The sequence below is a fragment of the Propithecus coquereli genome, unplaced genomic scaffold (genome assembly GCF_000956105.1).
Source record: "Propithecus coquereli isolate 6110/MARCELLA unplaced genomic scaffold, Pcoq_1.0 Scaffold390, whole genome shotgun sequence".
Lineage (NCBI taxonomy): Eukaryota > Metazoa > Chordata > Mammalia > Primates > Indriidae > Propithecus > Propithecus coquereli.
Genome location: NW_012149619.1, coordinates 799,866 through 823,188, shown reverse-complemented (window position 1 = coordinate 823,188; position 23,323 = coordinate 799,866). Strand labels below are relative to the sequence as shown.

General features: G+C 45.5%; 1 protein-coding gene across 1 annotated transcript in view; it reads left to right on the top strand.

The window, feature by feature from the left end:
- The window catches only part of ANKFY1 (ankyrin repeat and FYVE domain containing 1), an 88,650-nt gene extending 65,946 nt beyond the window's left edge, over window positions 1–22,704 (top strand). Inside the window, exons 12-26 of the mRNA XM_012652625.1 lie at window positions 2,509–2,737; window positions 4,003–4,101; window positions 4,368–4,521; window positions 5,256–5,424; window positions 5,986–6,104; window positions 6,799–6,955; window positions 7,700–7,900; window positions 9,479–9,655; window positions 13,046–13,193; window positions 13,664–13,754; window positions 14,371–14,495; window positions 16,274–16,420; window positions 17,903–17,993; window positions 18,637–18,755; window positions 21,367–22,704. Coding sequence (XP_012508079.1) covers window positions 2,509–2,737; window positions 4,003–4,101; window positions 4,368–4,521; window positions 5,256–5,424; window positions 5,986–6,104; window positions 6,799–6,955; window positions 7,700–7,900; window positions 9,479–9,655; window positions 13,046–13,193; window positions 13,664–13,754; window positions 14,371–14,495; window positions 16,274–16,420; window positions 17,903–17,993; window positions 18,637–18,755; window positions 21,367–21,452 — 2,112 coding nt within the window. The 3' untranslated portion in view covers window positions 21,453–22,704. The remainder of the gene's footprint in view (window positions 1–2,508; window positions 2,738–4,002; window positions 4,102–4,367; window positions 4,522–5,255; window positions 5,425–5,985; window positions 6,105–6,798; window positions 6,956–7,699; window positions 7,901–9,478; window positions 9,656–13,045; window positions 13,194–13,663; window positions 13,755–14,370; window positions 14,496–16,273; window positions 16,421–17,902; window positions 17,994–18,636; window positions 18,756–21,366) is intronic.
- The last annotated feature ends 619 nt before the right edge of the window (window positions 22,705–23,323 follow it).

The following is a 23,323-nucleotide window of genomic DNA, read 5'->3' as shown; positions in this document are numbered from 1 at the left end:
GGCAGGGCCATCCTTTCCACCATTAAATCTGTTAATCTGTCTGCACATGGCCTGCTCTCCAGCTAGGATGATGGAATGTCCCTGTACTCACTAGAGACTAGTTTCTTTTTTTGGGCTCTGCATCTCATCCCCTCTGACCTTCTTAATGACTTTGCTTCTACACTCGTGTCTCTGTTTTGCTTTCTCCTGCATCATTAGTTTTGCCTACTATTCATTTCTAAGAGCACAGAAACATGCTCTATTATCTCCTACCTTTAAAAAATCCTCCTTTGATCACATACTGTCTACCAGATGTTGTTTCTTCTCTGATACCCTTCATAGTAAAACTGGGTAAAACCTAAGATGTAGAAGTGCAGGGGAAAGTTGACTTGGAAGCAGGTGAGAGCTACACTGGAGAAGGGCCTGGAATGCCGGTTTAGGTGTCTGGGCTTTATCCTGTGGGAAGAGAAGATCCATAGAAGAGTTTTGGGCCGAAGAGCAGAGCGATCATTTCAGAGTTGAGAAAGCTGCCTGGGATGGCTGGCATGGTAGGTGTGCCGTCGAGTCTGGCTGGACCCAGGTTGGGATCATCTAGACAAGCAACAACCTGTCCTGACCTCTCATATTAGATTTGGATCCTTAAGGGACAGGTTTCAGAGGAATTGCAGAATTACAGTCAACAGGACATGTATGCTTATGGTGCCCAGAAGCGAGGGCAAAGAAAGTATTAAACCTGTTGTCATGTACCCAGGAAAAAAAAGAGGGAAGTAACCAGGAGGATGAACTGTATGGAGAGAGTAAATTCCATTGCAATTGTTGAATTTATTTCTAAATGTTAAGGCAAGGTTGTCTAGCAGGCAGTGGGGAAATTGGATGCAAAAGCAGGGCTGGAGATGTGGGTTTGAGAGTCTCTCGCTTGTAGATAATGGTAGAAGCCTTGGAAGTAGATAAGCACACCCAGTGAGAACTGTAGGAAGAAGGGCTGGAGCAGAACTTAGCCCTGAGGAGGAGGATGGACTCGGGAGGGCTCTCGCCACAATTACAGTATCGCTCAAGGGGAAGGTGTGGAGTGGGAAGGTGCATGTGTAGGTCAAGGAGGAAAAGCACTCGATCCTTACTTGCTACTGTGGCAAGTCCCACACATAATGTCCCAAGCTGGAAAATCAAGAGGTGGCAGTAACAACATGTTAAAAATATGGAGATTTACACAAACCCAACTGAAAGAGTTAAAAGTAGTTCCCTCTGGGAGAGGAGAATTTTTTGAGGGAAAGGAGGAGGTGGAATCTTGCTGTTTTTCACAACAAGCCTTGTAGAGTTCTTGACTCTTTAAATGATGATGATGTATAACTTTGATAAGAATAGGGTATAGAGCGCTATGTTCCATTTGTTTCCATTTGTTCGGGTGAAACAAATCCAGTGTGTGTGTGTGCACACAAATATACGTCTACCTGTGAGTACATGCATATGTGTGTGTGTTTTCCTGTGAATGTTCTGTCTCTGGAGAGAAATGTGAAACTGTAATAATGGTTCCTTTAGGAGAGGATAATTGGGTGTTGGGGGCCAGGTATGAGAGGAGACTTTTTTTCACTATATATTTTTATACCTTTTGAATATTGAATCAGGTACCTATAATACCAATTTAAAATGGTTTTTTTTTTTTTTTGAGACAGAATCTCACTCTGTTGCCCGGAGTAGAGTGCCGTGGCGTCAGCGTAGCTCACAGCAACCTCAAACTCCTGGGCTCAAGCAATCCTTCTCCCTCAGCCTCCCAAGTAGCTGGGACTACAGGCATGCGCCACCATGCCCGGCTAATTTTTTCTATATACATTTTTAGTTGTCCAAATAATTTCTTTCTATTTTTAGTAGAGACAGGGTCTCGCTCTTGCTCAGGCTGGTCTCGAACTCCTGACCTTGAGCAATCCACCCGCCTCAGCCTCCCAGAGTGCTAGGATTACAGGTGTGAGCCACCGCGCCAACCTAAAATGTTTTTAATTTTTAAAAATGGAGTAAGAAGGTCTTGATCAAGAGTTCAAGGTAAGGTTGATAGGAGCAGGTCACAGAAACAAGGTGTGCGAGTGGGGAGTTAAAGAGAAGCGATGGTCACACTGTTAACACTGCTTATCTCAGACGCTGTGACTGTTAGGCCCTCCCATTTTCTACAGTGTTTATTTTGGTGACACTTATAAGCTGTTGTCATTGTTTTGACATTATAAGCATGTATTATTTTTATAATTAGAAAAATAATAATTCTAAAAACAAAGTGAAGGGTGGTTAAAGAGGTCATAGGAGGTGAAGAAGTTGGGAAGCCAGAGCTTTTGGAAGGTACTTGGGGAAAACATTGAAAAAACTATGGGTGATGGCTCAGGAGAAAGAGGACAAAAGTCACAGAATCAGCTGGTGACAGGATGAGCCAAGGGCTGTGACTGGCACTGGGGACCTGAGTTTCAGCACTTATGCAGTCATTCTTCCTTTGTGAAGGGAACTCTTATCCTGAAGGTGCTCAGCTTTGGGCCATTTATTTCCATGCAGGGAGAAACCCCACTGCACACAGCTTGTCGGCATGGCCTGGCCAACCTTACCACAGAGCTTCTGCAGCAAGGTGCCAACCCAAATCTGCAGACAGAAGAAGCTCTGCCTTTGCCAAAGGAGCCTGCATCCCTACCTAGCTCAGCGGACAGTGTCTGTCTGCAGACGCCTCTGCACATGGCAATTGCCTATAATCATCCAGATGTGGTGTCTGTCATTCTGGAGCAGAAAGGTAGGTAGTTAGGAATACTGCCCATCAATTTGACTTGTGGACAGTAGTTTTGGGTAGTTAATTACAGAGTTGATGTGTCTTCTATTCTTTGCACAGCCAATTTCGTACCGAAAAAATCCTTTCAGGTCAAACTAGATAAGCATATAGTCTGGATCTTTACTCCGTGTGTTTCCTCGTGTATGTTTCCAGGATGGGGCCTGCTCATTTCACCTGTTAGGTTAAGGTGTTAGATCCTTTGATTCTGCTGTCTCTTATTCTGGGGTATATTTCCAGGACATTTCAGTGTAGGTCAAGCCAAGCTTTGCCTTGGTGTGAGCACTGTCTTTGAGCACTCTGCTGCGGCAGGTCCTCCGTGAGCTAGCTGGTCAGTCCTTCATCTGTCTCTGAGCATCTCTGGCAGGTGACCCCTGACAGAGGACCCAGGGGAGGTCCCTGCAGTGAAGAAGTCCCATTTCTCATAGAAAGTTCTTCTCAGGTTTACTCTTTCCTATCATGAAATTTGTTTTACTCTTGCCTCAATCCTTGTAAGGTCTGCATTTAAAAAAAAAATTTTTTTTTAATATATTTTATTTTATTTTTTAGAGACAGGGTCTTGCTCTGTCACCTAGGCTGGAGTGCAGTCGTCCGATCCTAATTTGTTATGACCTTGCACTCCTGGGATCAAGCAATCCTCCCACCTCAGCCTCCCAAGTAGCTAGAACTATAGGTGCAGACTACCATGCCTGGCTGTTTTTTTTAATTTTTTGTAGAGATGAGGTCTTCCTATGTTGCCCAGGTTGGCCTTGAACTCTTGGCCTCAAGCATTTTTCCTGCCTCAGCCTTCCAGAGTTCTAGGATTATAGGCATAAGCCACTGCACCTAGCAAGGCCAGCATTTTTTAGCATTGTGCTTCTGGAGGGAAGTGGGGTTAGGTAGAATGTGCCTAGAAGTTTAAAGACTGTAGGAATTGTGTTTTAGGAAAACATCGTCAGGGTGTTGTTTTAACCCTCTTTTTAGTAATCAAGTAATTAAGGTGTGTTTCCATAGTAGAGTCTTACTTTCCTTATGTGAAGAGTCATTGTTTTAAGCTTTTAAAAGATTATTTTACCCATAAGCTTTGCTCTAAAATGCCATATTTCTGGGCTTCTACTTCTCACAGGAAGATTTATCTGTTCTCCTTGTATAGCCAGTCAGTTTGAAACTGAGTTTTTATTCTCTTGAGTGCTTTAAATGTGATCCGTGGGATAGTGAAATCAAGTGTTCTTTTCCTTTTAAAAAAAAATTAGCCAATGCTCTTCATGCCACCAACAACTTGCAAATTATTCCGGACTTCAGCCTCAAAGATTCCCGAGACCAGACTGTGCTGGGCCTGGCATTGTGGACTGGTAAGGCTAGTTGATGTGTGCAGGCAAACAGATGTCAGAAAGGAAGGTGGGTGGGGAGCGAGGGGAGGGAGAAAAGCGGGGCTAATCATTTGGTTGTAAAATAAGCTTTCCGTTTGTGTTAAGCCTGTAATATTCAGTGGAAAACTGCTGGCTTTGAGAAGTTGAGGGTATGTTTGAGAAGAAGAGGGTATGTTTATTGTAGTAAGATATTGAGGAAGTGGGAAAAGCTGAGCATGCATTAAAATCAGGGCTTGTTTGTTTTGCAGGCATGCACACAATCGCAGCCCAGCTGCTGGGCTCTGGGGCTTCCATCAATGACACCATGTCAGATGGGCAGACCTTGCTGCACATGGCCATACAGCGGCAGGATAGCAAGAGTGCACTCTTTCTTCTGGAGCATCAGGCTGATATAAATGTCAGGTAGGATGAAACAGCACTCTCCACTGTAACACCAGGCCACACTTAGATATTTCAAAAGCATAGCTTTGCTTTTAGGAAAAAAAGTTTTTTTAATTAAATGAAGGAAGGGAAATAATGGCTCTAAGAAAGTACAAATGCAGTGTTGTAACCGAATGCAATCAGGAGACTCGTGTGATGGAGAAGGGGAACTGTGCTTTGCTCTTGTTTGAACCTTGCGGTACCAGTGCACAGATCTCATTAAAAAGGACAATCCAAAATCAATTTTTAACTAGGAATTTCAGTTATAATGAAGAACATCCCAACAAATGAGCTACCAACAAAGCTTTGGGGGGCGGGAGGAGGAAAGACACAGAATCAAATTTTTATTATGATTGTATTCTCAAAAGAACTTATCTTTAATCTCCAAGTGACTGACTGGGGGAAAGAAGGGTTTTGTCAAGTGGGTAGTTGGGGAAGCATTTTATTAAGATGCTTTTAAAAGCAACTGTATTCCTATAAATTTCAACATGTTGGGATGTTGGTCAGTTACTGTCTAAGTACAAAAGGGTGGCATAGCTATATTTTCTACAAAGGCAGAGGGACAGGCAATATTGACAGATTAATTTCCCTGAGAAAACACTAATGAACGTGAATGAAAGAATACAGTAGATTCTGGGCTCTGGAATGTCCCGGAGGCACGCTTTATCCTTTAGCTCCAGTTACAAATGTTGGTTCTGGTGTGTGTGTCCTCGCAGGACTCAGGACGGGGAGACAGCCCTTCAGCTGGCCATCAGAAACCAGCTTCCTCTTGTGGTTGATGCCATATGCACCCGAGGAGCTGACATGTCCGTGCCAGATGAGAAGGGAAACCCCCCACTGTGGCTCGCATTGGCAAACAGTTTGGAGGACATTGCATCCACTCTGGTGAGACAATCACAACTTTAGCCTATGTTTATAGATGGGGATATTTTGTGTCAGAGATGGATTTGGTGCCTACATAGCCATCACAGGAGCAAGAGATCTGACAAGTAATTGGGTCAAGGACAAGCAGTTGAATATCATGTTAAGGAAACTTACAGTTCAACATCATCTTGTCCAGCACTTTTGTTTTTAGGCTGTCTTTACCAAGAAAGCTACCAAGAAGCAAGAGAGTGGAGGCACTTCCTGAGGAGACTTCTCGTGGGGTGGGTTAATTTGATACGGGCTGCCCTCACCATCACCATAGTGATAAATTCCCAAATCTCAGGTTTATCTACCTTGTTTGCAAAACAGGCCCCAAAAGTGGAGGTAAACCTGGAAATTCTCATTTAAGTCTCTGAAGGCCTGCAGTGTGACATTAAGGCATTTTGCACCTTGAGGTTTTCCCCAGTTGTTATTGAGCTTGCCTGTTAATGGATCTAATGATATACATAGAGCTCAGACTTGGTAACAAAAATGTTTGCCTTTATTCACCAGTGTTTGAGAGTAACCTGTGTTTTTCTGCAGGTCAGACATGGTTGCGATGCCACTTGCTGGGGCCCAGGACCTAGTGGGTGCCTTCAGACACTCCTGCACAGAGCCATTGATGAAAACAATGAGTCTACTGCCTGCTTCCTTATTCGCAGGTCTGAGAAGCCTCAGCACCTCTTGAAATCTTATTCAGCTTATTGCAAACTGGCTCTTTTCTTATTTTAATCCACCTACACTCTTGACATGCCTGTAACTGGCTTGATTTTCATAATTAAAACTATCAGAGGATCACTGTTCTGGCATTTAAAGTCAGACAAGGGCCAGGCTCGCTTGTGAGGGGGGGAGGAGCTTACACACCTGGATTAAGGAATCTAAAAGCTGAGCCAGCATCCTGCTTCAGGAGCCATACGGGCTCCTATAGTCATGTCAGACCAGTTCACACCATGAAGCCAAGAGGGCTGCGGTGGAGGAGACCAAATGTCCTCATAGGGCCCCACCAAGATGCGTGGGCCATTACAGCCTCCACAGCCTTCTCAGTGCATGGAATATGTGGGAGCCAGGGCAGTTCAGGAAACCTTTAGAGCTGTGGTTCTCAAACTTTAAATGTGTGCACAACCCCTGGGGAGCTTTTAAAAATTCTGATGCCCAGGTTGCCCCCAAGACCAACTGCAGAAGAGTCTATAGGAGTGGGACCCAGACTCTAGTATTTGAGGCTAAGGACCTAGAAAGCAGATCCTGGCAGCAGCAGCTTTTTTGTTGGATTGGATGAAGCTGCTGCTATACATTTATCAGCACGCTTATAGGCTAGGTGGAAGCATGGCCTTCCTTCTATTTCCCCATTCCTTTCAGTGGCTGTGATGTGAATAGTCCCAGACAACCAGGTGCTAACGGAGAAGGAGAAGAAGAGGCTAGAGATGGGCAGACCCCTTTGCATTTGGCAGCCTCTTGGGGGCTGGAAGAGACAGTACAGTGTCTTCTGGAGTTTGGTGCCAATGTAAATGCACAGGTGCGTAGTTTCTCTTTTCCAGGGAAATAGATGGTAGCCCCAGAATTATGGAAATCTCTTATGTCAAGGGACCTTGCAGATTCCGTGGTCCCAGTTCTCTGCTTTACTATGAATAAGGCTGTGCTAGGACAGATAAAAAGTGATTTTCTCTGAGTCATACAGCCTGCCTTGAAATTTAATGATTTCAGGTTAACAACTTTTCTTCTCTGTGCCTTTGTCTTTAGTACAGCATGAGGAAGATTTGTTTTATCTATTTTTCTTTGCCTCCTATTCCCCCTTAGTTATAGATGCCCATTGAGAGTCTGGTTTAGTCCCAAACTGAGTACTGTGTTTAGGAAAACGTTCCAGTAGCTCAAATGAGCACCCCAGAGTTGTATTCCTTCATGCTTTTCAACGTTCTAGCCCATGAAGACTTATGTACAATGCCCTGTAAGATAAGGAGTGGTATAACTGACAGCCGTGATCGACTACAGATGTTCTAAAACAAGCATTTGGCTGCAGGTGTTCTAAACAAAATGTGGTTGTGCTGGACCCACTGTCACCACTGGGTCACTGGACAGTGGTGTAACAGGGAGTGGCTTTCAGCCATTTCTGTGTTTGGCCTGTTTAAAAGCTGAGTCAAACACAGGGTGGTAGCATTGATTCTCATAACCAAAATTTGATTTAAAATTTATCCCCCTTCATATTTTTCTTAAGTTTTATCATCTTTCAGTTGGACATTGAAATCTGTGCCTTGCACCATAGGATGCAGAAGGAAGAACGCCCATCCACGTGGCCATCAGCAACCAACACGGTGTCATCATTCAGTTGTTGATTTCTCACCCTGATATCCACTTGAATGTACGAGACAGACAAGGGCTAACCCCGTTTGCCTGTGCCATGACTTACAAGAACAACAAGGCCGCTGAGGCCATCCTAAAACGAGAGTCTGGGGCTGCTGAACAGGTGGGTGACCCCGACCCAACGTTCTCCACGTTGCCCTGTGCACAATAGAACCTGTTACGTGGAGACTTCACATCTTCTATGTAGAGACATTTGTTTTGAAATTATACTCCCTTTTCTTAAAATCTGGCTATTCAGATGCCCTGCCAGTGCAGGTTTAGCTTTGGCTGCTCCACTCTGTGTGTCAGCCCTGGTGGTGCCATGCTTATGGGAGTGGAGGTTACTGGGCTCTGCAGTAGGAACACCTGGGCTTTTGCTTGGTTAATTGCCCTAGTAATGAATGTCTTAAAAAGATTTAAAATGAACTTGGGGAGCTTCTGTTGTGATATTGGGGCAACTTTCTGAATATTTCAGAGGAATGAAGTTGTTACTCAGCTTAGCAGGCTTGGTTGTCCTGTTCTTTGTGGTTCTTTACCAGCTGCTAAATCTGGACGGTGAATTGTTGATTGGCAACAACAGATTGGGTGGGAAGCAACAGTAACAAGTGATCCGAGATGGAGCAGGGATGGGTTGTCAAGTCGGTCTTAGTGAAACTTGACTCTCCAGCCAGCACTTAGAATACTGCTAAGATTTATAAATAGCCATTTATTAAGGTGAAGTGGAAACTTGAGACCTGCGTGAAATGAAATCCTAGCATGATTGAAGATTACTGCTTGGTATTCCAGGCTTCTGCATATAAACTGTCTTCAGCATTTTTGTCAGTGCGACTAGACTGTATAGGTGTTAACCTCACACATGTTCAGTTAGTGCAAAATGTTCATGAGTGGAGATAGTCATCTCACATCTCCTCTCTAGCTGTTATGAAACTCTACTGTTAATCAGAGCCCTTTGCAGATACTTTGTTGTTACACTAGCACATACTAGGGACACATATGTGAGATAATGTGTGTAGCACTGGCATCTCCCTTACCTGCACCCAAGCACCCAAGCACTCACGCTGATGGCGGCTCTTGTAACTACAGTATTCTGCACAGTTTGATTTCAGTGAGCTTTGTCTGCCTTACGTTAGTAAAGAAAAGTCTGTGACTTGCTGTTGGCTGCCCCCCCATTGTGTATTATCCTGTAGCTTAGTAAAAGAGGAAACTGCACATTTCTGAAACCTTTGCTTGATTGCTCGGGGGTTAGGCAGGCATTACAGCTGTGGTGTTAGGATGCTGAGTGCTTGTTTTAGCCAAAGCAAAGAGACTGCCAAGGCTAATCTCCACCTTTGCCTCTCCCTGAGCATCCCAATATTTTGGTGCCTTCCTTTCCCTGTTCTGCAGGTTGTCTCTCTTGGCTTTCCCACATCCAGTTCCTGCTACAGGAGGATGCCAGGGCAGCTTAGATCAGTGTAGTGGTTCCCTTCCCCTGACCATGTGGATGTGACCACGCACATATGGTCACGGGCACAAACGCAGAGTGGGTCTGTTCCGTGGATGGTGGGGGGACAGCATTTACTGTCGGTTCTTGGGAGGGAGTTTCCTGGAACCACAGGAAGGTCTATGTCATGACTTCTCCAGTGGTCAGTACAGCTTGCAGATGCTCAGGGCATGCTTTTAAAAGGGGGCCCACTGATATTTTGGTTCCCACTTCTTGTTGTAGGTGGATAACAAGGGTCGGAATTTTCTTCACGTGGCAGTTCAGAACTCCGACATTGAAAGCGTCCTGTTCCTGATCAGTGTCCAGGCTAATGTGAACTCCAGAGTCCAGGATGCTTCCAAGTTGACCCCTTTGCACCTCGCTGTCCAAGCAGGCTCAGAGATGATTGTCCGCAATTTGGTAAGTGACACAGAAACATTATTGCACGTAACATGTGGACAAAGCATGTTGCAGAGTATGTGCAGAATCACTCATCACCAGTGCTTGGCCAGGTATTGCGAAAGGCCAGTGTGAATCTGGGGAGTGAGGCCAGCACGCTCAGGAAGACAGGCGTGTCAAGGAGCTGCATGTCCTAGGTGCCCAGTGGACTGTGTGGGCTGCAGGGCAAGGCAGGCGCCAGAGTGGGGCCCTGAAGGAGGGCAGGATTTAGGTGGCAGAGGCAGGTGGGAGCACAAAGGGAGTGGAGCTCTACTTCTGATGCCTGTCTGCTCTCTGTCAGGCATTCAACTGGGACTGTTTTTTTTTTTTTTTCACTGAAAAAAAGGGGCGGCTGAGGGCATCCTTCAGGAATGCCCTGGGGTGGGCCTGTTGGCGGGCCGCCCCTCCCTGAGGACCTGTGCGTGAGGAGCCCGATGGTGACACTTGGGACTTTGAAGTGAGCTATCTCTTAATTCTCAAAACCACAGAGGGTGTATGAAATTTTTACATTTTATAAAGGGGGAAATTTAGACTCAGAAGGGCTTTTTTCTTCCCCCGAGGCTATCAGGTGGTAGTGTGGGATTTTAGTCTTTCTGTTTGGCTCCAAATCCTGCTTTTTCCAGTATAACATAATGCCACCCAGGGAGGGGAAGGTCTGAGAAAAGATGTGGAGACTGATTAAGTGCATGTGGCATGTTTTATATAGGAAAGTTTGGCTGAAATCTGAGTAGAGAGTTTTAGATGTGGTTGGAGAGGCAGGCAGAGACCAGATGGTGGGGTGTCAAATTTCAAACCAAGAACTGTGGGCAGCCTTTATCTTTTAGGCAGTGGAGAAACCACTGCATGTGTTTGGGCTGAGAGAACACGGCCAAAAACTGAGACGGGGCTCCATATGACCTGGCCTGCTCCTCCGAGCTGGCTGTCACTGGTGCCTTCCATCAGCCCTAGGCACACACTGCAGAACTGGCCACGAGGTGCTTGACCAGTCTTTGGTGCCCTGGTGATTTTGTTCTTGAAAAATTCTTTTTTTAAAAAAGATTTTTTGTTTTTCCTTTTTTTGTAGAGATAAGGTCTCAGCTGTGTTGCCCAGGCTGGTCTCAAACTCCTGGCCTCAAGTGATCCTCCTGCTTTAGCCTCCCAAAGTGCTGGGATTATAGGCATGAGCCACAGTGCCCAGCCTGAAAAACACTTTTTAGAAAAACCTTTATGGCTTGGTATGTATTTGAGCTGACAGAGCATTTAAAGAAGATGCCTTCCAGCCTAAGCAAGAATGAGACACCCCATCTCTACTAAAAATAGAAAAATTAGCCAGGTGTCATGGTGTGTGTGGTGGTGTGCACCTGTAGTCCCAGCTACTCGGGAGGGTGAGGCAAGAGGATCGCTTGAGCCCAGGAGTTTGAGGCTGCTGTGAGCTACAGTGACGCCACTGCACTCTACCAATGGTGACATAGTGAGACTCTGTCTTAAAAAAAAAAAAAAGATGCCTTGGGGCCGAGGCGTATGGATGTGGGAGCGATCACCAGTGAAGACACCTAGGGGAGGCAGTGGCAGTGAGGGATGGCATGGAGAAGGACTGAGGAGGTGGGTCTGATGGTTCCAGGCACACACTGGTCATGGGACAAGCAGCCAAGGGGCTGGAGAAGGGCCTTGGAGTTGTAGGGAATCAGGCCTCGTGTTCATCAGTCTTTCTGCTTCCTGAGAGCCTAGGGAGGTTTGAGGTCATTTATAAGGTTCATGCTCCTGCCTTACTAAGGCCTGATCTCACAGGTGATAGAAGTGCCTAGAAACAGCTGATCTTCCAAACAATGTCCATGCGTTCCTTCCTCTTTGAATTGGTGCAGCATTATGTTTGAACCTGTTTACTGAACTGAAACAATGCCTTACCCACCTCTCTCCTTCCCCCTACTTAGCCAACATTGGGGTTAGCTACAATCCTTAGAACAGCACTAGTGATCATGACTATCCCTCTATGAGATCTCCTGTCTGGTGTGTCCCATATCCACTCACGATATGTCTCATCTGTGAGTAATTTGACTGCGTGCGCAGAATTCTGGGGAGGCTGGGACTTAGAAGTTAGGGCCAGAACCAGAGCAGCTAACCGGTGCTTAGACTCTCCCGGAGGCAGGTGTCTGTACACACAGATGGGGAACCAGGGGTAACCTCAAGCCTCAGGAGAGGCACACTGGGCTGTGACTAAACTACAGAGCATTTTTTGTTAACAGCAGCTGTCTTTAAAACTATCAGAAAGAGGACAATGAATGAACTTCAAATACTATATAAATAAACAAGATATTATTTAAAGGTCCTTCCTACCTTTGATTCTGTATTTCTTTGTGCTCTTTTAAAAAATAATGTAAAATAGTATGTGCTCATTGTGGAAAAACTTAAAGCACATAAGGATATAAAATAGATAGTATCTCCCTTTCATTCCCAGCTCTCCTCTGAGTTTGGTATATGCTTTTAAACACCTTGAGAGTGTGTGTATGTTTGTGTGTGTGTGTGTGTGTGCGTGTGTGTGTGTGTGTGTGTGTGTGTGCGCGCACATGTGTATGTGTAGACACAGCTCTTTCTCTGTCTCCAGATGGAATCATAATTATCTTCTGACTTGCAGGGTTTTTAAAAACTTACTATATCATTGACATCTTTCCATGTTAATCCATAAATATTTATCATCTTAAAGGCTACCTATTCTATTGTTTGTATATGTTATAATTTTTATACACAAACCCTTCTTGCCATCAGGTTTTACTATTATAAGCAGTGGACATCCTTATATAATACAGTGAACATCACTACAGTCCTGGGCAGTTTTCATATGCTAAAGTTTTAGAAGTAGAATTTCTGTGTCCCAAGGAATGTCTCTTTAACATTTTTTTTCTGAGACAAGGTCTCACTCTCTTGCCTGGGCTAGAGTGCAGTGGCGTCATCATAGCTCACAGCAACCTCAAACTCCTGGGCTTAAGCGATCCTCCTGCCTCATCCTCCCGAGTAGTTGGGACTACAGACGCATGCCATGACACCTGGCTAATTTTTGTATTTTTTGTTGAGACAGGGTCTCACTACATTGTGCAGGCTGGTCTCAAATTGCTGATCTCAAGTGGTCCTCCCACCCCAGCTTCCCAGAGTGCTAGGATTACAGGCATGAGCCACCGCACCCGGCCTTGTTTAACATTTTGATAGAGAGTTGCTGGTTTGTCCTTGGCACAGGTTTTGCTGGTTTATGCTCACCACGAGTGTGTGTTAGGCCCTCATGCTCCAGATTTGTCATTAGGGCAGACTATCAGTCCCTGTGGATATCAGAAGACAGGTTTGCCCCCATAAGTGGGACCTTGATCGTGGTAGAGAGGCTGCTCATATAATCAACTTCAACAGCTTCTTGCAGGAGCCAAAGTGAATGAATTAACCAAGCATCGCCAGACTGCCCTCCATCTCGCTGCTCAGCAGGACCTGCCCACCATCTGCTCGGTCCTCCTGGAGAATGGAGTGGACTTTGGTGCTGTGGATGAGAATGGAAATAATGGTAATTCCTAGTCATTCCTCTGTGTACAGTGCTGAATGCCTCGAGCAATCCCCTCATTCTAGGGGTCAAGGTGCACTGGGTCCTTGGGTCTGTTCCCCCTTGGGGAGGTTGGCTTTTACAGGAGCAGAGTTGTGACAGAAAGTGGTCTGGGCAGGGCATCCGACCTGCTGCTGAGCAGGCCTTGGGCAGCCTCCTCATCTGATTGGTAGCCCTGGATGCCTAAAGTGACTTCTTGGGAAACTATTTGATCCCACCTTTAGATAACTGCGGAAACAGAGGCAGAGGCTCATGAGATTGCATTTGTGACTCTTTGGTGGGGGCGGTGAAGACCGGAAAGGATGGCTTGGTGCATGGCCAGTCGCTGCTGTGGCTGGGTCCCACTTATTGGGAGGTTTGTGAGAGTAAGGAAGGAGTGGAGATTTTTCTGTGTGTGCCCCTGGGCCTGCACAGTAAGAGGATTTACTCCCCAGCTCTTCATCTCGCTGTCATGCATGGTCGGCTCAACAACATCCGGGTTCTCCTGACAGAGTGCACAGTGGACGCTGAAGCTTTTAATCTGAGGTGAGTATGTGTGGTCAAAGCAGGGACCAGGGCTCCATGCCACCTGGCCTGCCACTTAGAGCTAGTGGTCACTGGTGCCTCCTATCGTCCCTCAGGTGTACACTGCAGAACTGGCTGCTGGGGCACTGGAACAGTTTTTGGTCCCCTGCTATTTTTGTTTTTATAAGAACTCCTTTTTAGGTTGGGCATGGTGGCTCACACCTGTAATCCTAGCACATCGGGAGGCCGAGGCGGAAGATGGCTTGAGGCCAGAGGTTTGAGATCAGCCTGAGCAAGAACAAGACCACGTCTCTATAAAAAATAGAAAAATTAGCTGGGCATGGTGGCAGGTGCCTATAGTTCCAGCTACTCGGGAGGCTGAGGCAGGAGGATGGCTTGAGCCCGGGAGTTTGAAGTTGTAGTGAGCTATGATGACACCACTGCAGTCTAGCCTGGGCAACAGAGTGAGACCCTGTCTCAAAACAAAAACCCAAAAAACTACTTTTTAGAAAAACTTTTGTGACCTGTTATGTATTCTTTAGGTTATCCAGGATCGCAGAGTTTAGAAAATTCCATTTCTTTTGTGTATGATGGCCTTGGCAGATACATAGCTAACTTTTCCAACTTGCTTTATCAGAGGTCAGTCACCACTGCATATTTTGGGACAGTATGGCAAAGAGAATGCAGCGGCCATCTTTGATCTCTTCTTAGAGTGCATGCCCGAGTATCCTTTAGATAAACCAGATGCAGAAGGCAACACAGGTATGTAAAAAGGTGTCTGTATGTCCTATCTCTCTTACACACCTTGCTTTCTGGAAAAATAAAAGCCCAGGCACTCATGTCATTATCGGAGGGCATTCAGCTCAAGGCATTTTGGCTGGGCTCTCTTGACCATCTGCCATGAATCCCCGTGGTGTAATTTGGAGTATCATTTAGGCATAATGACATCTGAAGTATATCTAGTGCTCCAGAGTCATACTCGTGTCCAAACAGTCTGCCTACCTGTTTTTATTTCCCTTTTATCTGGCCAACTATGGCCCTACCCAAGCTCCTAAATTCCGGCAGAGATATAAAATATAAGCACCTCACAGGCTTCAGAAGGAGGAAATGTGCTACAGTATATGCTGACGTGCTTTGAAAAAGTGGCAAATTATATACAGATACATGGGACACCTTCTTATCAAGAGGATTAATAAATAGCCCTCCTGTGGTTCACTGTGGCTACCCACTATCACTGTGTTCATTTGTGTAGCTTTCATAGCTTTTTGACGTATTTTTGCATTCATTTTCTTGTTGAATTCTCACAACAATCCCATAAGGTAAGCAGAGTACATAGATATAGCCCTGTTTTTCAGGTAAGGAAACAAAGACTCAAGAAAAACCAGAATGAAAACCAGATCTCTCATCCCTGCCCAGAGCTCTCTGAGCAGCTTTGTTGCTGCTGCATTCCCATTCATGCACCCTTACACCGGAGCTTCTATGGCCTTTGGCAGAAACGCAGTCACCATGGGGTACTCTGAACCTTAGCTTGGGACCAAATATTTTGTCACCAGTTCTTGGCCTTGGAAAGAGGTCTTGGCCTTGATACATGAATGTGTTTTTGAAGCTGGCAGGGATGGGTCTGAGTCTCAGAGGAGTCAGCCCTTAGGGGTGAGCTGCTGGCCCACTATCTACTCACTGCGGGTCATTGCCAGGAGCAGGTGAGCAGACAGGCAGAGGGGCTTCATGTCTAGGCTTCTGATTTACAGAGACCTGGGTTCACATGCCTAGCTCTGTCCTATCCTAGCATGGTGACTAGGTAGATTTTCTACCCTCTCTATGCCTGTTTCCTCATTCGATAATGAAAATAATAACCCTCATCTTATTGGATGATTGTGAGAGTTAAATGAAAGAATTTAAATAAATCGTCTGGTAAAGGTAAGTGAAGAGGAGCTGCTGTTAGCTGTAATTATTGGTGGGGAAGGCCAGCAGGATGGCCTGGCCAGAGCCTGGGTTCCACTGGGTCTGCCCCTGCAGAGAGGAGAGGCTCCATGGGGCAGAACAACTTTCTGGAGTATATTCCCCATGCTGATTTTTTTCTTCTCCTTGTGTATACAACTCATAGGTCTTTAGATGCAGTTACATTATGTGAAAAGATCTTTGTCCTCTGTGGTAAGACCATTGTTTCGTGCCAGAGGAAGGCAATTGAGACAACAGTATATTTTCCTTCGGTGTTGGATCCCTACCTACCTGTATTACCTCCTTGTCTTGTAGCCACAGCTCTACATGGGAAAGACTGTGTCTCTGGAACTGTAGCTACTCTAGAATCCTTGGCTTGTGGCCAGATCCCTTATTGGATGGGGCTGCCGATCCTCTATGGAGGTCTTATCCGGGGCCCCTATGCGTCTGTGGGGACTTTCCAAACAAATGTCCTGCCAGCCATCTGTCTGCGTTCAGCTGTCCTCTGCCCACCCTTTGGCAGTGCCAGGCTGGGGCCAGGTGGGAAGTAGCCCTGAATTTTTGTTTTCCAGTGTTTTCCTACCTGCGTTTTTGTTTTCCAGTGCTGCTCTTAGCATACATGAAAGGGAATGCCAACTTGTGCCGCGCCATCGTCAGATCTGGGGCTCGGCTTGGGGTGAATAATAACCAAGGCATCAACATTTTCAACTACCAGGTTGCCACCAAGCAACTTCTGTTTAGACTATTAGGTGAGTGGCCTACCTTTGCTCTTTCAGTGCAAGCATTGTTACAATGTGGATTATCTAGATGTATCTGTGATCTTTAAATCTGACAATGGCTTCCTGGACCATCTCAATCAGTAGTTTTCCAGGCACCGTACGGGACTGTTTCTGTGAATGGGATGAAGGGCTTTGGAGCAGTGTTGGGAGGGTCACTGTTAGCCGTCTCTTTTCAAAATGCCCCATCTTGGAGCCCCTGTCAGATTCCTACTTGCCCTGAACCTTCCGGAAATCCACAAGCTCCAGGAAAGTCACCTCCCCGTCTCCTGGCTGTTAGGCCGATTCAGATTCCCTATAGTCTTCAAAATGGCCTTCCCCACTGACTCTTCCTTCTCTGTGTTCCTTTTGTGGAGAGAAGCGCTTCACTCTTCATAATTTCACGTTTGTGAGTCTGTATTCTTCCCCACTGAAGTGGCAGAAAGAGCGAGAATGCCTTGAGTGCCTGCGTGTGCCTGTGCTGTGTCATCACCCACAGTGGAGACAGACAGGCAGAGAAACAAGCTCAAAAATACTTGGTAGCTATGTGATCTCGGTGCAGGTTGCTTGCCCAAGGTCACAAAGCTAGTTTGTGGCATCTAGTCTACTTTAATTTTCCCTATGCCATGCACTTGTTTGACCTATTTTTTTTCTTTTTTATGGTTTTTTCAGTACATAGCGAGGTTTAAGGTCAGTCTTGTAGGAGCTCAGCACTGGTGCCCGTCACAGTGCTGGCGTGTATAAGGTGCTCGGAAGTGACTGATTCATGTGCCCCTTCCCATGAGCTCGGTCTGCTTCTCCGTGTGGAGCTGTCAGAACAGTGCCTGGCAGAGTCAGAGTTCAATAAATAAATCCTGTGATTGTTGTTCTTGTCTACACTGATAAATCCCAACCTAAATGTGAACCCTGAACTCTATAAAAAAGAGCTCTAGTTCTTTCTTGTAGGTCTTTTCTCTGCCAGTGGTCTCACCACAGACTCAGGCACTCCATCCAGAAGCTTTTGTCTCCTTCCTGCTCCCTGCTGCCTCCTCATATCCCACACTTCTGTTCAGTCACCAGATCTGACAGATTCTGCCTCCTCAGTGTCCCTTATCTTGGTCCATCCTCCATGTTCCCCTGACCATTTGGCCCCGGCCAGCGTTTCTAGCTGTGTGGCCTCTGCTCCCTCCCAACCATCCGTTACTCTCCCCAGCCCTCCCTGACTGCATGTATTTCCCCCACAGACACTGTGCTTGTTCACGACCTTAACACTGTTTCCCTTCCCCGCAGTCTGTCTGGCCAATACTGATTCTCCATGGTCTCGTCTGTGAGGCTTTTCCTGAGCCAGTTAGAATGTATTGCTCCTTCATCCTTCATGTCACGCTGCAGCGTGTTGCCGTATTGACCAGTCTGTTTCCCTGCTCCCTCTAAGCTCCGAGTTACGCCTGGCACAGTCACTATTTGACAGGAACTGGTCTTACCCTGCGTGTGTTACAGATATGCTGTCCAAGGAGCCTCCGTGGTGCGATGGCTCCAACTGCTACGAGTGCACTGCCAAGTTTGGAGTCACAACTCGCAAACATCACTGGTAAGACCCCCATCGGCACTTGCCAGAGGAGCGAGGGGACTTCTGCTGATGTTATTGCTTCTCCCCTTTTCCACGATAAGCCATGAGCCTGCCAGGACCCTGCAGTCTTCTGGGCAAACCTTGACCAAATGGAGGGGTGAAATGACAGGCCGAGCACCCCCAGGGGTCCTAGTGAGGAATAGATATGCAAGAAGCACACAGACTGGTGGCTCTCCTGGTGGAAGCTGAGGGCGCACAGGTCCGAGGCAGCCTGCTAGGCCTTGTGTCATCTTTCCTGGGTCTCCTGCTTGCAGCAAAGCTGAGATGAGTTACTGCCCTCAGTGTGCCTGAGGATAGGCTGCTCTGCCAAGAACCAAGGAACTGTTCCCATTAAAGCAAGACAGTTCTTTTGCTGCTCTTGATCTTTTAAAAAGAAAAGGCCTTCTTCAGTATCACTTTAATTATTGGCTAGAATTTTGTTTTAATAGACTAAAAGTTATACATGAATTATTGTAACTTGGCTGGCAGGTGGCAGAGTTGACCGTAGAATACTAGTCACGGGCTGGCCTTGCCGGCCAAGGGCACTATTGTGGCTGTACTCGCGAGCCAGGAAACAGCCTGCTCTTTAGTATTCCTCTCATCCTTCCTTTTTTTGCTTCCACAGTCGACACTGCGGACGTCTTCTTTGCCATAAATGCTCGACCAAGGAGATTCCTATTATAAAGTTTGACCTGAACAAGCCTGTGCGAGTTTGCAACATTTGCTTTGATGTACTGACTCTGGGTGGGGTCTCTTAGTGAGCCCCCAGGAGGGTCCAGGCCACTCCCCAGTCACCTCCCCAGCAGCTGCTCTGCTCACCAGCCCGCCCCCACCCAGAGCAGGAGCTGGCGGTCGTCTTCCTGCAGCAATAGACTGGAACAATTAAGGACCATGATGTGATAGGTCCCATTTCAAATGATTCCATATGGTTGTGTGTGTCAGACTGTGATCGATTTCACTAGATGTCTCACTAATTGGAACAGGCCACGTAGCCTAAGTGGTAAATGTGATTAGGAATTAGACCCCATTCTGCTAACAACATACAAGGACACTTGGAGAACCATTTTCCCTTCCGGTAGTTTAGTGTCCATCTCAGAGCATTCATGAAGTCTTCCTGCCTGGGCTGACTTACGAAGCAGAGCCTCACACAGTAGGAAGCTGGCTGCTTAACGAGAGCTGGCTTCACTCTAGGGGAAGTGGCTGTGTACTTTTCTGCACAGCGTTTTCATAAAGATAATAGGATCCTCTTGCCCTGAAGTCTTTTTTTTTTTTTTTTTTAAGCTAAGCTGTATTTTTAGTGAGCTACCCCTTTTAAAAAGGTGAAATCTTTCTAAACAGGGTTCAAAGATGAGAGCTGAAAAATCGTGGCCTTAACAACTGAAAGCTTTACCAGTGTTCATGCTACTGAGGTGTCAGGAGTGCAGTTTGGCAGCTGACACCTCCTAGCAGCCGTCTCATTCTCTCGTCTTGCTGCGTCCTGTCTGTAGAGTCCTCAGTCACTCTGCCACTAGAGAGTAGTGGAGAAAATGCACTTTTATTGTGCTGCACTTTTTATATAGCTGCATTATTGGTGATTCCAATTTAAAAATCCATATTCAAAAATACCCTCACACATCCTTGCATCAGTGATTCTAGTGATCAGCTATGACTGGATCTCAGCTCACACTAATCTTAAAGGAAAAACTACAGAGTGTCTTTTAGAGCAGGCGAGTCATACAGGCCATCTGATAAGGGGACTCAGTAAGGCTTCAGCCCCTGGGCATCTCCAGCCTCAGGACGGCAGGTCCTATCTCCTTGACACGAATGCTTCTTGCTGAAACCTTTTCCTAGTCATGCTGTGAGTGCCGTTGGCCCCATTTCTGTGTAGCTTGCCCTACCCCATAGGGGCCAACAGCCGAAGGCCCTGGCCAAGGGGGTGCAGCCCCGTCCTGGAAGGCTCTGGCTTGTGTGCTGAATGAGGCCGCCAGAACTCATGGGGCCTTAGTCGCTGCTAGTACACATATTAACCTTGAGGTGTTAAACTTCTTTTCTTTTTGAAGGTTTGGCCAGTTTTTTAAAAATGCACATTTAAAGAGAAACTTTTACCACTGCTTTTTAAAAAACAACTCTGAGATGAACAATATGTGTTACATAGTTATACTCAGAGATTAACAATCTCAATCATAACATACTGATTTTTCCAAACATCTTAATAACCACTACATATTTTGCATTAATGAAGTATGGATATATGTGTAAAAGGGACTAAATATTTTTTTTGCAACATCCTGTTTTTTTGTTTGTTTGTTTCTTTTTTGGATAGTCGTATGTCCTCTCTGTTGCTGTAGATTTATACATTCTACTGCCTACATATGTGTGTAAAACGAGCTGATAAACCGGAGTGCTACTTTTTTTAAAAATATTTCTGTGATTTATAAGATATATATGCTTCTATGTTAATATGAGCTTGTGCACAATGTTTAAAAGAAAACCTTAGAGAGTTCCCCTGTCCCCTAGTCTGTGACATATTTCATATAGAATTTTTATAGAAAAATCCAACTAGTCTTGGCAAACATTTGACCATGTGAGGCATGTGGTCAGTTTCCATTTTCTATTGCCTAAAAAGGGCCACGAGGAAGCAGGGCTGAGTTAGGTAGCTTGATTCTTTAATTAGAAAGTAAGATAATCATGGTTCAGGTAGGAATTGAGGTGGTCAGTACATCGATATGTGTTCTTTTAACGTCCATAGTGGAGAGAGGATGGGAATTCGATCAGGGCTGAGGCTGATTGTTCTGCCCTTGCCTACCATACCAATTTCAATCACAGTCTTACCTGTAATTGCTTTTAAAATCTTAAGATCGTGTTTAAAACATGTTGATTGAAGCTTGTTTCTTCACAAGAGTCCAGGGATGACAGTGGTACTGACCAGCCACGGATTGGGGGTACATTTTTTTAGTTCTACATTGGCTTCAGGGTGCATTCATGTAGATACAGAAAAAGCATCTTTCTAATCTTAGGAAATCTCTCTGACCACGCTGATGTTCACTGGGCTGCACTCAACAGGTTCTTTGAGTGGTAGCTGCCCTAGTAGGACTCCAACACACACACTGCCCTGGCCAGGGCGAGGCATGCTCTGAGTCCCTTTTGTGCTCTCCATGCTGTCAAGACTTGACGACAAAACTGCCTAGCTGTTCTTGTTAAATTTTAATCTATAGTTTAAGAACTAGTAGGAAAAACTTAATTTTATTCATTCAGAAAGTTGCCAATTGTGAATGAGTAGAGCAGGAAGAATAAACTTTACTGAAACATAATTTGCTGCATCAGTCAACCTTGTTATGCTGAATTAGCTTTTTAACTGCCTCTTACTCATCACCAGATGGATCGTTATACAGCGTATTCTCAACAGTCTTCTTTTTTGCTTTTAAGACGAAGGTACCATGTGCTATATATATTTTACATTGAATGGCTTAAACTAATTCGCTATGATCCTCTAACACAGAAATTTCCCACAAACTTAAGTGCCTACACTTAGGACTTTTTAACTTTCAGTTGTCTCTTTAGAGGTGTCTCACTGAATGATGTATTAGAACATGTGTTCCATTCAGAGTTCTGTGCCTGTGCACTGTCAACCCTAATTACAGATTTAGTTGAGGCTGGATTAGATTGCTCCGTTCACCTGCCACATTCTCTCCAAGGAGTGGGGTCCACGTGACCTTTAGTCCTCTACCTCAGCCCTGAGTCATCTCTGACCACCCTGTTCAGCTTCCTCAGTCTTCTCCCTGAATGGGTCCCTGCGCGGAGCTCAGTGTGCATGTGGTTTCACCACTCTTCCCAACTCATGCCCCAGCCTGTTGCATCGAACCATTACAGCACTAATCTTGTCTATGGGCACGGAGAGGAGGGAAAATGTTGGGAGAGGGGAGAGCCTTGAACTTCATCTAAGTTTCCTTTATCAGGAAAAAAACCCCACTTCTGAGCTATGTAATTTTTAGACCTGAAAAGCAAACTAACTTCCCAAGTGACAGTAGCATGAACAAGTAAATGTAATGCTTTCATGACAGACACACTTGCTTCCCTCAGGACAAGCCCCTCAAGAACTACCTGAAGCACCAAAGCTTCCTCCTCCCAGCCGGGAGAGGAGGAGGCAGAGGGAAAACAACTTGCCAAAGGGATTTGGAAGCCACATTCTCACTTTGTGGAAGTAACTCAGTGAAGAGCTAACAGTTTGACAAGACGTCAGCTAAACGCTTAAAATTCCCAGAAGTTATATATAGATGCCTTAAAGACTTTCTTTGGAAGATCATTACCTGTACAGTTCCTTTTTTGTGCGGCATAAATAATATATTAACCTGTTACAACTGAGGACGTTGGTTTTTTGCAGCTAGGGAGTTTTGAGTTGGGACTGCTCAACTTAATGACTTGCCCTCTTTTGGCAGATGTGTGAGTTGGCTGTTACAGGACATGCCTGTGTGATACCAAGGGGAAGGGCAGAAGGTGGGCAGAAACTGCAGGCACACATTTGGGTTGATCACCTTGGCTTCCAAACCATTTGCGGTGGTGCTCAGTGTGGGGTGATGGCATCATATAGGACCGTGGCGCTTATCAGCATTGTTTCTTTGGAGTCCGTGTAATGGAATGTATTTTTCAAATACTGATATTTGCATTTTCTGTAACAGTTCCTTATAATAAAATGAAGTAAAATTGTGCATTTAAAGTGGAAAATTTAATAAGACATTTGAAGTTACTTCTAATGCAGAGGTACCAATAAGCATTAAAAACAAACAAATTAAAAAACTCCTGACATGTGAATAAATTTCTTTAATAGCTACCCTCTAGGAAAGTTTGAATTCCAACATTTTTCAGAAATACACTGTTGACAGCAGTCAAAATGGGCTGTTTTCGGCAAACTGAGTAGCTATCTGAACTTACTGTGCTCTTGGCAACATGTGTGATCCCAGATGCACCAGCTCAGTCGCCTGGCCCCGCTCAAGTTCTCCAGAGGAGCCAGGAATTCCCTCCCTGACTCCATTTTTCAGGAGCAACTCAAGAGGATCCCCTCGTGAGCTTCCTGCTGGCCAAGGTGTGAAGAGAGGACTGGCACTGTGGGCTTTAAGGAATACTAAAGGAAGTTTAGGGTCTTGCAAATTAAAATCTAGTGATCCAAAGAGTCCCTGTACAAATCATACAAATCTAGCAGCTCACCTGGCCCTCACACTTTCTTGAACTAACTCTCTCTCATTACCTGGCTTCCATTTTGCTTACCCCTAGGTCAGACCAGCTGTGATGATACATCTCATTCTCTGGTGGCTTTTCTCTCATAGTCAGTGGGTACT